At 37.3% G+C, this 17,369-nt stretch overlaps 1 protein-coding gene across 7 annotated transcripts; it reads right to left on the bottom strand.

The window, feature by feature from the left end:
* Positions 1-1,434: 1,434 nt before the first annotated feature.
* Positions 1,435-17,369, bottom strand: LOC111872545 (protein ANTAGONIST OF LIKE HETEROCHROMATIN PROTEIN 1). 7 transcript variants are annotated; one of them, XR_004513911.1, is made up of 4 exons: positions 16,512-17,369; positions 15,993-16,126; positions 11,950-12,164; positions 10,376-11,086 (listed from the first exon to the last, which is right to left on the bottom strand). XR_004513911.1 is itself a non-coding variant. In XM_033754743.1 (3 exons), exons 1-3 carry the CDS (start codon positions 17,198-17,200, stop codon positions 1,506-1,508), a joined length of 930 nt encoding a protein of 309 aa, XP_033610634.1. In that variant the 5' UTR covers positions 17,201-17,369; the 3' UTR covers positions 1,435-1,505. The 7 variants fall into 7 exon arrangements, 2 of the variants coding, with proteins under 2 accessions (XP_033610634.1, XP_023722342.1); XR_004513913.1 differs by having other exon boundaries at positions 15,998-16,126; XR_004513912.1 differs by having other exon boundaries at positions 16,009-16,126.

Below are 17,369 nucleotides of genomic sequence, written 5' to 3'. Positions count from 1 at the left end.
TAACTTCAGTCTGTTAGGACCTGAAATTAGTGAAAATTTATTTAATTTTACGAAAACTATGAACAAACAGGAAGACCGAACAACTTTTACGAAGTTTTTAAGTTCTAGTTGTATTTAAAACGGATAAGGTAAGGTTGTGCCGGTCACGGTAGCCGACCGGTCTAAGGCGTGTACTGTCTTCGCTCGCTTGGAAACCGGGATCTTTGGTTCGAATCCCACTCAGAGCATGGATGTTTAGTTTGTGTGTGTGCGTTTTTCTGTGTTTGTGTACAGGTATAAGCCTTGCGACGAGCTGATCACCCGCCCAAGGAGTCCTACCGAACGTGTAAGATCTAGAACCAAAGTGAACGGAGAAGTTCATGGAGGTAGGCCTAGGCCCATTGGGGCTGTAGTTCCAAGGAAAAAAGAAAAGGGTAAAGTTGTCCCTGTGCTTAATAATTAAGCACTACGCAATGAGGGCGTATGGGGAGTGGATATATAGATCCACATTTTCTTGACCTCAGCACTAGTTGGAGGTGAATGGTCAGCTCCACACCCCTGCCGCTTTACCCCCCGGGGAAAGAGCCTCCGATACCCATTAGATAGGAGGTTGGGCTGACCCCAGAGCCGATCTGGACCACGTGGAGAAGAGAAAATCCTTGCTCCCACCGGGACTCGAACTCCGACCCCTCTGTCGTCCAGCCCGCAGCCGGTCGCTATACCGACTGAGCTATCCCAGCTCTCATTTAAAACAGGTCACTAGACAATTACAAATGTTATAGAAATGCACGAAACCGCGGAATAAGTTATTTTGTCACGAATTTTGTTAAAAACTGGGCATCTGTCAACACCCTGATACAATTTCAGACATTATATTTTACACATGGTGAGTGTTGGGAATGTCACAATAGTGAATATGATGATTACTCTCCTCTATAATGTGACGCTGTCTAGACTGGTAGATATTTAGAGTTTATTCAGTGAACTCACTGCCTCCATTTTCAGGACAGAAGAGACTCCTTCCACCACGGGTATATCAAAATAACCTGTATGCTCGTGGCACTATCCCCTTTGTGGATTTGTGCAGGTAATGTAAAGAGGAGAAAAATGTATGCCAGCGTGGCTGTGCCGGTAATGAACTGCACTGTAAAGGGTCGATTCATGGCAAGCCCGGAAGTTCCTCTTCTCCAGCACGTCCACATTCTTACATTAGGCATCTGAAATGCATATGAAAAATCATTTCTTGGGGTTAAACCTACCGAAGAATGAAAATGATTGCTCACTTTTGTCCGGTTCTGAGGTCATCAGTTCTTGGAGGATTTTACTTCGAAACCCATATATACCTTCACGGCGCGATGTTTTAGCACAGAACCACCTTTGGTTTCCATCACCATGGTCACTGCAATGTCGAATCGACCATGCAGGACACAGCACTGTAAACCAATGGAGCTGGATATATACCTTCCTCGCTGAATTTCCAATAGAAGATTTCGATATGGATGGTGCGCTCTGCCCGCAGTTTGGTTTCAATTCCCGCGGTTTACAGCTGCATATTCTTGGATGAAGCGCATGTGTATTATATAGCTCCCAATTTCTCGCCAAGAGGCCATTCCTATGCGAATGTTTGGGGCAGAGAATTGCACCTGCCGAACTGAAATGTGAAAAGAGAAAGAATTTTAAACAATAGCATTTCTCTCCTATGTGTGACGAACATTCATATCCTAACGATTCCGATGTTGCAACAGTTTTGCGGGTATTTCTTTAGAGCACACCACATGAACACAGGCCTATGTAATAAAATTCGGTATGATCTGATGAACAAGGGGCACGCGGTAGCGCAGTTGTTTAAGGCACTATGCCACAAGCCGGAAGGTAGCGGGATCGAATCCCGATGTGGATTTTTTTTCAATTTACCAAATCCTTCCATCCGCACTGTGGTCCTGGGGTCGAATCAGCCTCTAACAGAAATGATTACCTGGAATATTCTTGGGGGTAAAGTGCGGCCGGCGCGTAAGGCTGACAACCTTAAATCCATCTATGAGCCGATTGTCTAGAAAATGTGGGAACCTCAACATCTTACAACCCTATGGGCCTATACGGCCTGTTACAGGGACTACTTCACGGCGAATTACAGTAAAAGGGGCAAACCTACTTCAGTGCACACGTTATGCTATCGAGGCTGTGTAACAGAAAGCGCTGTTCCAAGAACCGCGCTAAGTACGATTTTGTCTCAAGAACATGACAGAAGGTCGCCACTTCTAGACGCTTTACAACGAAACAGTCAACACTATTTGATCCATATTTTCTTGTATGTATCTGAATTCTGTGTCTGGTATGAGTTGATAATCACACTCGCTCTGTAGGCACGACAAGGGACGTTTCAGACATAGATTCGAAGTTGTACTCTGCACTACATATTTACCACCACAACCACCACCACCAGGGACAAATAATTGTGTCGTATCCGTCCGTGATCCTATTTAATTTAAAACTGTACAACGAACACAATTTTTGTACATACCGGTCAGTTACATACCTGCATCACATTTAATATACAACATTATACATATACATTATACAACCTCTTTATTATAGCGGTCACAACACAACTAAGATCAAGATCAGACCATTTTCGGCCCTGCTACATGTTTCGGCTATTGATAGCCATCATCAGGCAAACACATGATTTACACACATATACACACCACTGAACGCAGCACTAACAATGGTCTGATGTTGATATTAGTTGTGTTTTGACAGATATAATAAAGAGGTCATATATTGTAACACAACAGGATGCATGAAATGAAAATTATAAACACCTTAATTTAAATCTTAAGTATTCTTCTACAGTTCAAATTAAAAAAAACTGTGGTTCATTTGCCTTTAATAAACCACATTGGGAACACTATCATGGCCTTGTGATATATTAACCAGCCTCTTGGTCTAACAACCAGGATTCCCAAAAATATTGTAACGTGTTTAGCCACTGAATATGCCATAGAGATTGTTAATTGATTTAACAACCTAAAAGTATCGTTATATTTTAGCGTCCTGTTGCACTGATTTATGTCCATGATTTATTCTGACCGTCTTACAGTGCATACATTTATTCACCTTACTCTTCTCTCTTGCACTACATGTTTCAGCACTAAAGTGCCATCTTCAGGTGCTTTTTGATGTACGTCGAACTATTTCATTGCATGCCCTGTTGTCTTTATACTAAAATAACTAAAATATATATTCGTCATATATATTGATAAATTTTAAATATTAAAAATATTAAAACTGTTCAGGATTTGTCATCGTTATGTCATATCTCAATATGCGAGTCACACCTATCTTCATCTATCGGAGTATTCTTCCTACTTTCGTGTGTGTATAGTGCTTTGTGTTGTGTCTTTCTCCTGTGACTGCGTGACTTGCTAAAATACTCAACCTGAAGGATAGAAGCATATTATATTATGGTTTGATCTATCCCTGTCTAACATATGGAATTGTAGCATGGGGACAAAGTGCTAAGGCACTTACTAAAATAATTTTTATTCTCCAAAAAGGAGCAGTAAGGTACACTGCAGGGTTAAGACCTTTGGAATTGTGCAAAGATAATTTTAAACAACTTAAGATACTAACAGTATATTCGTTGTACATGTAACAAACCATCTTATATGTAATTAATAAGTGTAACTGCATAGTAAATAAACAAGTACACACATAATACAAGAAACAACAATGACTACCATAAATGGATGCATAAGTTGAAACTTTATAATAGTAAACCTTCAGTTGCTGGTTGTATCTTTTATAATAAATTACATAATAATAATATAAATCAACTTGGAAAAAAAAAAGTTTATAAGGGAACTGAAGAATTTACTCATTAATGGGTGTTACTACTCAATTGAAGACTACATGAAGGATAAATTCTTAAATACTGGTTAATGATATTTGCTAGATGTAAACACTGTTTCATATTTTGTTGGCTATTGGTTAAGAATTATTGTATTTTTTGCTAATTTTATATCATATGACATGTCCTACATCAATGTAATCTGTTCTGTATGATTAATAAACAGGACTGAAGGAATGAATTTGAGAAGTAAGATTCATGCTGTTGAATTGGAGAGTAAATTTTCCTATATTGTAATATAATACTGATGTCCATTCTGCTCATGTCTCTTTACACCATGTGTCTGTGGGAAGAGTTGCCTACATTTTGGAGGTTAGCTTTCATGTGCAAAGACCCAAAAGCAGAATGAACAGCAGTAGGGAATATGTGAAACCTTAAAAGCAATCTATTTATATAGGTGATATTCGTTTTACTCAAGATAATTTATTACATTTTTCAGTGGAAAAAATTTTAGAAATATGTGGTTAAATTTGAATTCAACGTTTGGGTGTTAATTGTAGTATGTTTATACAGATCTGGTCTCCTGCTGGAGATTTTTGTAAATTCTTGGAACTGTTAGAACAAGTTTGATTATTCTTGTACAAACCAACTATTGAGTTTTAGGGGGGTGAAGATTTTAATGTTAAGTATTTACTAAACGGTAGTCAGAAACAGCAGCTGTTAGTTTTATTAAGCACTTTCAACATGATATATACTGTTAATTTCCCACTAGATCACAAAATAATCATGTCTCAGTTACTGATGTCTTTACAGATGAATCAAGATTATCTTCTGGGGGATTCAGGAGGAAATTATGGGGAGACTGAACTCGGGTAATGCTTGCTACCATTCAGTCCAGAACCTTTTGTCTTCTCGTCTGCTGTCCAAAAACATAAAAATTAGAATATACAAAACTATAATTTTGCCTGTGGTTCTGTATGGGTGTGAAACTTGGTCTCCGACATTAAGGGAGGAACGTAGACTGAGGGTGTTTGAGGAGAATATTTGGACTGATGAGGGACAAAGTGACAGGAGGTTGAAGAAAACTGCACAATGAGCTTCATAACTTGTACTCTTCTCCAAGCATAGTTAGAATGATCAAGTCAAGGAGGATGAGGTGGGCAGGGCATGCAGCACGAATGGGGGAGAAAAAGAATGCATATAGGATATTGGTGGGAAAGCCAGAAGGAAAGATACCACTGGGAAGACCAAGACATAGGTGGGTGGACAATATTAAAATGGATCTTACCAAGAAATACGATGGGATGGTATGGATTGGATTTATCTCGCTCAGGATAGGGACCACTGGAGGGCTCTTATGAACAAGGTGATGAACCTTTGGGTTCCATAAAATGCTGGGAAATTCTTGAGTAGCTGAAGATTTGGCTTCTCCTCAAGAAGGGCTCAGCTCCATAAGTAAGTAAGAAATCACAGAAATGGCATATGTATGAGTACAAGTACCTTAAGACATCGCACGTAAATAACCACAAGGAACAGAACTTCTGAAATTGTAGTGCCCATCTTTTTGCAAGGGCATGCCAGTTTTATTCTGGTTATATAAGAAATACGAGTGTGGGACGTTGATGTTCACTGGACAACCACTTGAAGCTATAACAACAAATGTTCGTTGCATCTAGAATGCGTATTACAACCGAGAGGCAGCGTGTCTGAAGAATATCGGCGGAGACTCCTTTTGTGGTAGATAGTCCAGTCCGGCGATTACGATGTCAAGTGTAGGCTCTGAAAAGGGCCGTTTTGTCTAGCAGTGTCTTCTTGTAGCCACCCGATGTCCTTCTCTTGCTACAGCGGCGAGTCTGGCTGGCCAGTGGTGCTGCTGTGTGTGCGCTGGTAGAGTCAGCTGCCTACGATGCGTGTGCTGTTACTGAAGAGTTACGGCAGCGGCAATTTGACGTCAGCATAGCTACGATGGCCGTTGACTGATGAAAGATTAATCCTGGTGACTCCAAGGCCCACAGCTTTATACTTATGCCACTAGGCGGTGCGCAGACCAGTTGGCAATGATTGGATAGTGCTTGTGTTGGTGTCTTTGGAACCAGGCTGCAAGTGATGTATAAATATTGCTGCAATTGAGAGCACTGATTGGATAGCGCTTGTGTTGGTGTCCAGGGGGCAAGGCTGCAAGCAATGTAAAAATATTGCCTGTTTTCAGTGCACTACGGGAATTGTCTGTTATACACTGTGGGAGGTTCCCACACAAGTATATGAAGTCCATAATTTTCCAAAACATTTTCAGGTAAATGCTATCTCATGCGATCAGTGAAACATCTAAATGGCATGCAGTTGTTTCAATAATCCAGTAGGGCACCACATAGCTCACTAGTTCCAAGATCTGAAAGTGAATTTGTTATTAAAGTCCCAATTTTGGAGGTCATAACAAAATGGTTACATCTGAAGGTATAACTGAATGTATCCTAGAGCACTCTACTGATCCATTTGTGAAATAATAAACTCTAACACATGAATGACTGACTAAAAAGGCTGTACTGAGATAATAACTTTTCTAATACTAATACTAAACAACACTGTGAACTCAAAAATTATTTAATCATGATATAAAAGACACTGTTGGAGTCAATAGTTTAGAACTGAAAGTAACGGAAGAATTTTTTAATGGTCATTTTACTGGCAGTATACATAACACCAGCACCTTTTCTTAAAGTAAATAATGTTATTGAAAATAAAGTAATAGTGTTCTTGAAAAACCATCATATATTTATAAAAGAAGGTAAAGCTATCCCTGTAACAGGCTGGTGAGGCTCCCACATTTTCTAAACAGTCAACTCACAAATGGCAGTGAGGTTGTCAGCCTCAGGTGCCAGCCGCCCTTAAACCTCCCAGGACATATAAAACAAAGAACCTCATGAGCTCCAGTTTTACTGGAGGTAACATATACTAGTTTGTCCAACTCACTTTACACTGAATGAAAGTACTTTTGTTCAGAAATGTCTGTAATCATTTCACCATCCATAATTTTCCTGGAATAATGCTTCAGTGATTCAGGATGACCAATAATTTAGGACAGTTTAGGTCATAAATACACCTACAAATTGAGCATGAAATACTGTTTGTACATAAAAGGTTAAGAATGACACACACACACATAAATAACAGTTTTGTAAGCATGAGTTTTATCACTGTTATTACACAATTTCAGCTTACACTTACAACACTGCATGAATGTAAGTTATGTAAGTCACAAATGCACAAGCAACCTTTTCTCTCAGTGTAATGGTATACTGATGTGGACATAGGAAGTGTAGCATATAACAAAATCTCTTCTTCCCATTTTCTATATCAAATGTTTCTGGAGGATAGTATATGATTCACTGTGTCAATTTTATGAAGAATACTGCGTAAAAATACATGTGAAAGAACCACATCTTTCCTTTACAGGATGTAAAGAAAGTGTATGCATTAATACTTGGAACATGGCTTACAGAATTTCATATATTTTCAACAGCACACTGCCTGTTGGCAAATGCACAATCCCTTCATTTAATTCAGAGAGAGTTGGAATTTTTAACCCCCTCCCACCCCAAGTCCAAAATTATCCTTGACAACCATCAATGCACACAGTATATAGAGAAACCTGATATATCTACAAGTGGCATAATACAAGTAGCCTGTTGCTCACAATATTCATTACAGGTATTTATTAGTGTATTCAGCACCATGAGTTTACTGTTGATTTCCATGAGATAATGCAGAAAATTAGAACTCGCTAAATAATTCAGCAATCTAGCACCACTCTTTAGGAAAATGGGGAACCTGAAATGAATACATAATTACTATGGGGCACTCTGTATAATAACACATGTAATTAAATATTCAATTTGTCATGGTTTATGTGAAACTTTACTTAATAATGACAAAGAACTCATTTGGGGGGGGGTTATGCGCAATCCTTGTGTTAGTCAATGGTTCCTATGTAGGAACATTTGAAACTACATAATTTGTGTTCATTCAGAGCCAAAGTGCAGACACAGAAAATATTACAGAAGAAAAATTATGAACTCACAGAACTAAATATCAAAGAGAATACACGCAACATGACAACAGGTAAAAACAGGCATACAATATTATGAAATCTACTGCTGTCAAGACATACATCTAGGAATGACTGTTATGAACTTCTTAAATACACGGCACATGAACTGATGAAACTGGATGAAAATAGAATTTTACTACAGCACAGAATCAGCAAAGTCATGTTTCAGTCTGATGAACCTACAGGAAACAAGGTCACTGTACACACTACATCCTGTGCTGTTATCCTGACAAAATTATGCCAGTTTGGTGGTGAGTACACCTGCTGTTCTACTGCTTCTACATTACCATCCCCAGTAATATGAAATTCTATACCTGAAGACTCTGTTCACAATACTGGTATAATTTTCATCACTGTACTGTATTTTTGCTTTACAGTAATTGCTGTATGTTCTTATATACCTTTGCAATACTAAGACAGATATAAATTGCAACAAAACAATTTAATACAAAACTTACTTGAATGTATTCTTGAAGTTCTGTAATGACATCTGTTTGCACTTCTGGTATGACAGCAGAAATCAACTGTATTAATCATCAGACTACCGTATGAGTCCCCTGTTCATGTGGATCGTAAAGTGGCAACCTTTCATGCACAGGAACTGCATTTGTGTAGGTGGTATCACATTTGCTTATCCTAGGCCCAGTGATTGTCAGTAAATATTATAAATCATAAATTGAAATTCAACAGACATTTTTTTAAATTAGTTGAATCTTCTATTCCTAATTCTGATACCAATACAAATGTACGTATATTTCTTCTTTCAAATGAGGCTCTTCAGTAATGTCACTTTTTATACCACTTCTTGCATACAAGATCAATGGTAACATACAAGTACTGGCAAGTGGTGACCTTTATCACTCATAACTGTGCACACCAGTGGTTCTCAAACTTTTTACATCTGTGGCCCCCTGGACAAGAGAAAATTCTCTCAGGCACCCAGCCTGTTTTTTTTTTTATCAAAATAAAAGTCCATGGTATGTTTGACGTTTTATTCAGTTTAATTTCTGTTTTTCTACATACTATTTAGCAGTTTTTTACTCAAAATTAAAGTATCACAATATTATGCCTACAATAAAAATTAGTTCTAACACTTGCAATTAACCAAAATATGTATTGAAATGAAAATATATTTAACTAACAAGTATTTAATTTTTCTCTGCAAAGAAAATCAAACATTTAAATGTCAAAGTTCAGTGTGATGGATGGGCCTGCTTTTGAGAACAAAGTTTATCAAAATGTGGTGTAATATCAAAATGGCCACTCTAACTTCTTTAGCAATATTTAGCCTTGAACGATACTTTGACTTTGTAGCTGCCAAAGCAGAAAAGCCTGTCTCACATAAGTAAGCTGTTGCAAAAGGAATTAGGATCTTCAATGCTTTTTGGCTCAAAGGTGGGAATTCCTTGCCAATATGTATCCAGAACTCCAACAAAGACAATTTCTTAAATTTACTTTTTAATGAAGCATCACTAGTGAGATAGATTAATTCTTCTTGCTTGTTTACCTTCAGAGACGATGGGCCAGGAGCATTTTCGAATGGATTTTTAATCCAACTAAATTTATCAAAATCATTGCAAAAGTATTTTTCGAAATGAACTTTTAACATTATGAGATGATCAAGTAGGAAGCTTTTTATGTCCATTGGAAGCACTGGATTATCAGTGTCTTGTAACATTGACACCAGAGTAGGGAACAAGTCTAGTGTGTCACTTTCCATACTGTTTCTCCAGAGCTCTTTAATTTTCTCATGAATGCCTTCACTTTGTCATTCCAAGAAAGTACAGCTGCCTCATTCCCTTGAAGTGAAGTGCTGAGGATATTTAGTTTCTCAAATATATTTGTGAGGTAAGCCATTTTCAATAAAAAATCCTTGTTGCTGAAACTGTCTGCCAGTGAGTGATTTTCCCCATTTAAAAAACAGAACACCTCATGCCTCAGATCAAACATCTCTTTAATACCTTACCTCTTGAAAGCCATCGAGCATCACTAAAAAACAACAGAGCAGTGTGTTCGACACCCATTTCCTCACACAGCATTTTAAGAAGTCTAGACTTCAGAGGATTTCAGAGGATGCGGCTGCTGCCGAATTATCAATGCTGTCTCTGGCATACGCGTTTTATAATTGCCAGTAAAGAGAATAATTATTAGTTATTTTGAAATTCATGATAATTAAAGCCTGTACTCATCAAAAAATTTTCTATATGTATTTTTATTTTTTGTTACTCTTCTAATTGATTTATGGCAGTTTTAATTTTTATCTGTAGGAAAGTATGCTGCGCCCCCCTTTCAAGTCCTTAGCGCCCCCCCTGGGGGTCGCGCCCCACAGTTTTAGAACCACTGGTGTACACTATTGACAAGTGATGATGTAATATGCAATAGCCAACAACCAGATGGGAAATATGAAGTATACAAGTGCACAAGCAGCCTGTGAATTGGACACTTTGTTTGCAATCTATCTGATGGTGTGTACACACTTCAGGAACAACATAAAATGATTGGTGGCTACAAAAAACATTTCTCCACTCTATGTTCCATCATAATGTGAAGATTAACTAAAGAAAGAATAAAGTACAGTACTATACTGGAATGAAATGTTTACAATCACATTCATTAACGGCAGTGCTTATTCATATCGGTGTTAATATACCAGTTAATAGAGAAAAATTGCCAATTCATTTCTCTTTGTAACTCCTCCTTGAGAAGCAGTTGTCAGATTTTCCTTGTGCATTGATTGTGAAAATGTACTTTCATCGTTAACATTTTGATCCCAGCAATCAAAGTAATTGTCTCCATTGCTTTCACAGAGATTGTGAAGAACCAAACAAGTCTTTGCAATGTCAATCATATTGTCCAGTTGCAAGTCACATCGTTTAAGTAAGATTTTCCATCGTCCTCTCAAGTGAGCAAAGGCTACCTTCAAAGGTGTAAAGGCTTTATGTAAATGGTAATCAAACCTTTTCTGCATTGAATCTTTTGATTTATTAAATGGAAAAGGTGTCATAAGCGAATGAAGTAGAGGAAATGATGAACCTGCAATTAAGTGAAATTCTTCTGGTATCAGCTTTGCAGAAAGATATCTGTACAATTCACTTTTGAAGAATGTTTCTGCATCACTGCTTCCACCAGGTTGTCCCACATCAGCATACCTGAAAAATAAAATATATAAGGATTACACAACAGTTACTGAATTTCATTCAATTTGTGCTCCAGTTTGTGGCAGAAATAAATACTCATAACTGTTACTACAGGCAGACCAGCATGTCCATGCTGTATAGTAACTGAATGTTCAAGCATAGAATGTGGTTCCCAGTTCTGTTGGTAGTTCTATTGCTGTGACTCCAAACTGGAGAGGAGAAAAATAAATCTTGTGATCAGACTGTGGACTCCTCCACCCTTGTGTTAACATGTGATAAGAAATAAATTATGCCCTGACCCATATATCTGTGCACTATGGTGTGAACATGATGCATAGTTGCTCATCTGCAGTAGACATTATAGAACTTATATCTTATATTAAAGCAAAGGTATATGTACAAAAACAGATATTGCCCTGAGTTACTACAGATATCCCATCACTATCCCCAAACTCCTTAGAATAATCCAGGCATTTCTGCCAGCACTACTCAAGCCCAAATACGCTGCTGTGGTAAAGTTTCTTCCAATATTTTGCAGCCATGTACCTACATACAGTTTGCTGGGCTGCCTTATCATTTTGACAGTGTTGGCAATCAAGTTCTGCATATTTTACCATGAACCAGTTTGAGTACACTCTTCCGTATCTTTTCATCCATTTTTGCCATCATAATGCCAATTCACCACCTCCCACAACGTAGGCAACACAGCTGTATAAGACAATGTCACTGTATGCAGTATTAGTAGGTCCTCAATGCTGCCTTACAACACATGTCAAATGATATACCTGAACCACAAGAAACCTTCATTTTTTGCAATTTAATGACATGTATCAGTTGTTTTCACCAGTGTTTGGAATCTGCATATAGATACTTACACATTCTTCTAGTTCTTTTTCATTTTGTGATGTCCACCTGACTCATATAAAAATATTGTACTCCATGAATGCTTTCTTCTGCAAATTCATAAAAGTCTTTGGGTGACAGTATTTGTGCATCATAAGAAAACTGTTGCAAACTTCTTTTATGAAGTGCAATCTTCTGTTCACTACTAAGTCATCTCTTTTAACTTCAGAGAATGCGACTTCCAATTCTGTGAACAATATATCAGATGTGAATGTAGGATCAATCTGAGGACCATCTGATTCTTCACTGTTCAGTTCAGGTTTTATGTTAGTTTGAACAAAATGACTGTCCTGGTATAAGAGAAGAATGGTCTGTAAATTGTTATGACACAGCATGCAAACTTTTCCTCACAGCTGCCTTTTGTGTCTAAGGATCACAACATTCTCCTTCAAACAAGTGAGTATACAGAGTGTAAATAAATATATGTTACAGCGCTCTGTGGTAGATAGATGGGTTCAATGTGATCATGTCATTAATACACCCATGTCTGGAAACATTTTGTTTACATACTAGGGCCTCTGAAATGTGAAGGACACCCTTACGACACCCTTACCTCTTACCTCTGCAGCTTACTGGTGACATTAACCTGACATTTCTCCAAGAGACCTCACCCGAGCTACTCGAAATGGTGCCTTTGGAAGTCCAACATGAAATGTGGTTCCAGTATCATGGCACCCTGGCACACTGCACTAATGTCGTCCATATTTGGATGAAACCTTTGGCAACAGATAGACTGGATGTGGAGGCCCTATAATCTGGCACCCTCACTCCCCAGACTTGACTCCACAGAGTTTCTTTCTATGGGGGGTACATGCAAAGCCTGGTGTAAGAGACTCCAGTGGAGACACAATATGATCTTCTGGCAAGAAATACAGTAGCAGCTGGAACCACCTGGGAAATTCCACGATTCTTTCAAAGACTTCAGCATAACATAGCCAGGCAGTGTAGAACATGCAACGAAGTCAGCGTCCACCATTTTGGGCAACTTTTATAATTTTAACAACGATAACATCCCCTAAAACTTATGCATCCCCTCAGAAAATTTTGTGACCCTTAGTGCCAAAAGGAAGCATTTCCAGACATGGGGGTATTAACAAAATATAATCAGACTGAACCCATCTATCTACCACAGAGCGTTGTAACATATATTTATTTACACCCTGTATAGTCGAGGTTTCTGTACCATCACACAACACAGCATTTTGACAATTATATAAAAATGAACCCATTCTGGATCAATATAAATTTTCCTAACTGGTGTCACAAAATGTGAAATGTACAGTCTGTAAAGTTGTAAGAATACATATACACACAAGTCGTGAATATGCTGGATGGTATTTTGAGTGGTGTATATTTTTATGTGACGTTTTGGTATTATTCCTATATATGTGTGGGTAGCATAGCAGTAGGTAGTATTACGTTCGTATATTCAGAAGATCACCATGTGCTCTTCTGCATGTCTTGCCCATATGTATCTGCAATATATAGGAGGAAGATGATTTTGGGAATATTATTTTTGCCGTAGTTCTTTGGGCATGTTTTTTTTGGGGGGGAGGGGTGTTTGCTTACATATGGGTGTGTGGATGTTAATATGCAGCAATGCAGGTTTTGCAATACTGGACATGTCACTGTGGATCAGTATGTTTTTGATTTCCTGCAATGGAAAGCAAATGAGATGTTGTATCATGTTATTCATGTGTTATTGGTACTGGTACAGATTATGTGTATATATAAGTGGTATACTTACTATGAATGTGGGTATTTAGTTTGTAAGAGTTTATGTGCTGTGACTGCTTTTATGTGGACTGAATTTTCTGAAATATAAAATGTATCGCGATGTGACTTTGACACAGACATGATATAAAAATTAAATTTAGATACTAATTCAGTGTCGTGTGTTGTGTAGTGCTGAATGGTTATCTGTTCATAGTGTGTTCCCAGTGTAGCATATATGTGGCTGGTGACTGAAGTGTGTGCTGAGGGTTCACTTTTATGTAAGAGGCGTGAAGGGGAACATGGCAATGAATGGGGGATGGGTGGAAGATGGGGATAATCAGCTTCAGCATTGTTCTCTGGGGTATGTTTTCAGAACAGCATTATTAGTATGGAATCATTCTAATGTGTTAAGTAACTGGCATTTCTTTTAAATGTGGAGTATTTCAATTGTTTTGCCTATGGTGTCCTATGTGTACTGAGCTTCTAATATGTTGAATTGAATTGAATTTATTTACATTCTATAAATCCTAAGTAGGTTAGTACCTTTGGATACAGAACAAGTCAAAAGGTTACATACATAAGTACAGGCAATTTTAGCTTAAAAATTAATATAACTTAATTTTACATCATTCTCTATTTACATTGAAGTATTCATCTAAAGAGTAGAAGGAATGAGCATGTAGATAATTCTTTAACTCTGANATTGAAGAGGCAGAATTTTTAATTTCTTAAATAATTCTCTACATGAATCTCTACTTCTACATCCTGTAATGATTCTAATTATATTCTTTTGTATTTTAAAAATTATTACACTATGTGAAGAGTTCCCCCAAAATATTAATCCATAGTTCATAATAGAATGAAAGTAGGCATGGTAAACCATCTTCAATGTTTCCTGTGACATAAAAGGCTTAACTGATCTCATCGCATAGCAAGCTGCATTTAATTTAGGTATAATGTGTTGGGCATATCCAGAGTTCAAGTTCATTTCTCACTGCCTACATACATATGTTCTTTGGAATGGTTCAACATGCAATGCCTGTTTGTCCATCATATTTCAGGGTCCTTTTTGTGGCTTATATGTCCTTGTATTGTGTTGATGGTTTTGAAGGATGTATGTAAGTCTGTGTTTTTGAATAATCTAATGATGATTCTAGTATGTGAAGGTAGTCCATTTTCATTCTTTCGGTACAGGATGATCTTTGGTGTTGTTTGGTTTGTGTTTGTTTTGAACTATGCTTGTGGGATAATTACTATTCTGTAGTATGGTTTTCATATGTTGTAGTTCCCATTCTCTGCTTCAGTTGGTAATGGGATATGTGTTCATACAGTTGGTTAGGTATTTAATTGCACAGTTTTTGTGTTCCTGTGGATGACATGAGTTGGTGCGAAACATTTATCCAATATCTCACACATACTACAATTTTCAACATCTTTATGAAGCACTGCATCATTGTCTACTTTTGTTATGTTGCCAATATACTGTTTGCAATACACACAACATTATCATTTGAAAATACACCAGCTTAATTTAATTCAGTGTATCCACAAATCAAATTCACTGTCAGAAAAGAAACAGAATAAACTAAAAGATCTAGACATTACAGTCACAAATAGACATACCCAACTAATGTTCAACATATTCAGAAAACCCACACCAACTAGAAAACTTTAACTATATTGACCAAAAATGGACATTTTAAACTACATATTCAACAAAAGCATAACATATTTTTGATTTTACATGTATACACCTGAAGATGGTAAGCAAGACCAAAACATGTGTTTTTAATTTGATATGATAAACAGACTCATTGGTATATTCAAACTCATTATATAATGGCCAAAATATCACGTGTTGTGTGATGGTACAGAAACCTTGACTATATATTCACAGCAGGATGCAAAGCATATAAAAAAAGAATGAGTGTATGTTCTGCTATGATAAATAATCTGGAGAGGTACACATATTTCAAGTGATATGGTTTCCAAAACTTTGGCAAGAGCAAATATCCCTCTCCAGCTGACAAATTCTGAATATCCAAAAGGTCAGCATACTTAGTGTATGTCACTTTGCAGCATTAATTTTGTTAGCTAACTTGCCAAAGAAGCTCTATTATGCTTCATCAACTTCAAAATACACAATTATTAATTAAACAAATGGATGAGAAGAAAACTTCCTGCTGCTAGAATTTTAATTTAATTTCAAATTTTGGAAAAAAAAAAAATAATAAAGTATATTACAAGGTACACATGTGTGCTATTATTACCCTATTTTAGGTTATATTATATACAGTACCTTACATTCTTAATACCTGATTTAACTGGCAGTGTTTACTGCAGCTCTGTACAGCAAGTAAGGTTGAGGTGTCTAACTGATGCTTCATTTCATCACTCACAACACATCATCTTCATAATGTCAAAGTTGCCAATCTGAAACATGTGCTGTTGCTATAGGAATGAAGTTGGGCACATCAAGTCTAACCATTCATGAGGAAGGAACATCACTTTGTCTCTCTACCATTAAAATGTTCCCTCCCATCCATGATAATTTTTATATGAAATGTGCACAGCTCAGAAATGAAGTATAAGAATGCTCAAATTTGCACAGTGTGTAAGGCACACAACGGTGATTACATCCTAAAATTTTCATTGCATTATTTTTTACCCCAAAAATTTCACAGAACTGGAAGTTGCATGACTTAATGCATATTTACAAAGTTTTCGTTTCTTATACTTCCACTTGCTGTAGGAAGGCTATTCCCTACTTGGCAGTACAGGTTAAGGTCTTATGCACAGATGCAATACAGTAAATTACCTGAATGTATGATGATGATCTACAAGTCCAAGGACCACTATAGAATGGTACCCTTCTTTGTTAAAATAATTATTTTCAGACTGTGAAGGTGACAAAATTGGGATATGTGACGTTCCTAATACACCCAGACACCCAGGAAAATGCCACCTGTTGTTGAAGGCACTAACAATTTCTTCTCTTTCCATCACAGTAGAAGGAAACGTTACAATTTTACCATACAATGTTTTACAGACTGCACTACTGAATTCCTTCAAAATCAGATGAACTGTACTTTCTCCAATTCCGAAAAGTTTTGCAACGGAAAGGAAATCACTACTGGTTCTCAAAAGTGTAAGTGCTACAGCAATTCTTTTATCCACTGGAATTGCTGGTCTCATGATTGTATCTTCTCGAACTAGGTCTAAGTACAGCTCGTCAACAAGACACTGGAACGTTTCACGCCCAGTGCCAAAATGTTTCAAGAAATTTATGTCGTTATATGTTGGTACAATTTCTTCCCAAAACCGTGCTGATGTAGGATAAGCCCAACAAGATTTCACTACATTTCTTCGACGCCGCTGTTGCAAAAGACGCATCATCAATAACCTCCTGCGTCGAAGTAGTCTCCAGTTTTCTTTTTCATATCCTTTTCGGCGCCTATTCCAATATTCTAAAAGCCAGTGTGTTATAACTAAAATAATCTGCCACATTTTAAATTAATAACTAATTTACACACTTTCACTCGGACAGTTTGCAAAAACATGTATCTATACAGTATAAATCAGATACAACATTCCCGTGCATTCCTATTTCAACGTATTTCTGTACGAGCATGTACAAGCATATAGGCCGATATAGGCTTCCTATGAACGCTATGAA

Source organism: Cryptotermes secundus, unplaced genomic scaffold (genome assembly GCF_002891405.2).
Source record: "Cryptotermes secundus unplaced genomic scaffold, Csec_1.0 scaffold690, whole genome shotgun sequence".
Taxonomy (NCBI): domain Eukaryota; kingdom Metazoa; phylum Arthropoda; class Insecta; order Blattodea; family Kalotermitidae; genus Cryptotermes; species Cryptotermes secundus.
The sequence above is the reverse complement of the archived record's forward strand: the minus strand, read 5'-3'. Positions and strand labels throughout refer to the sequence as shown.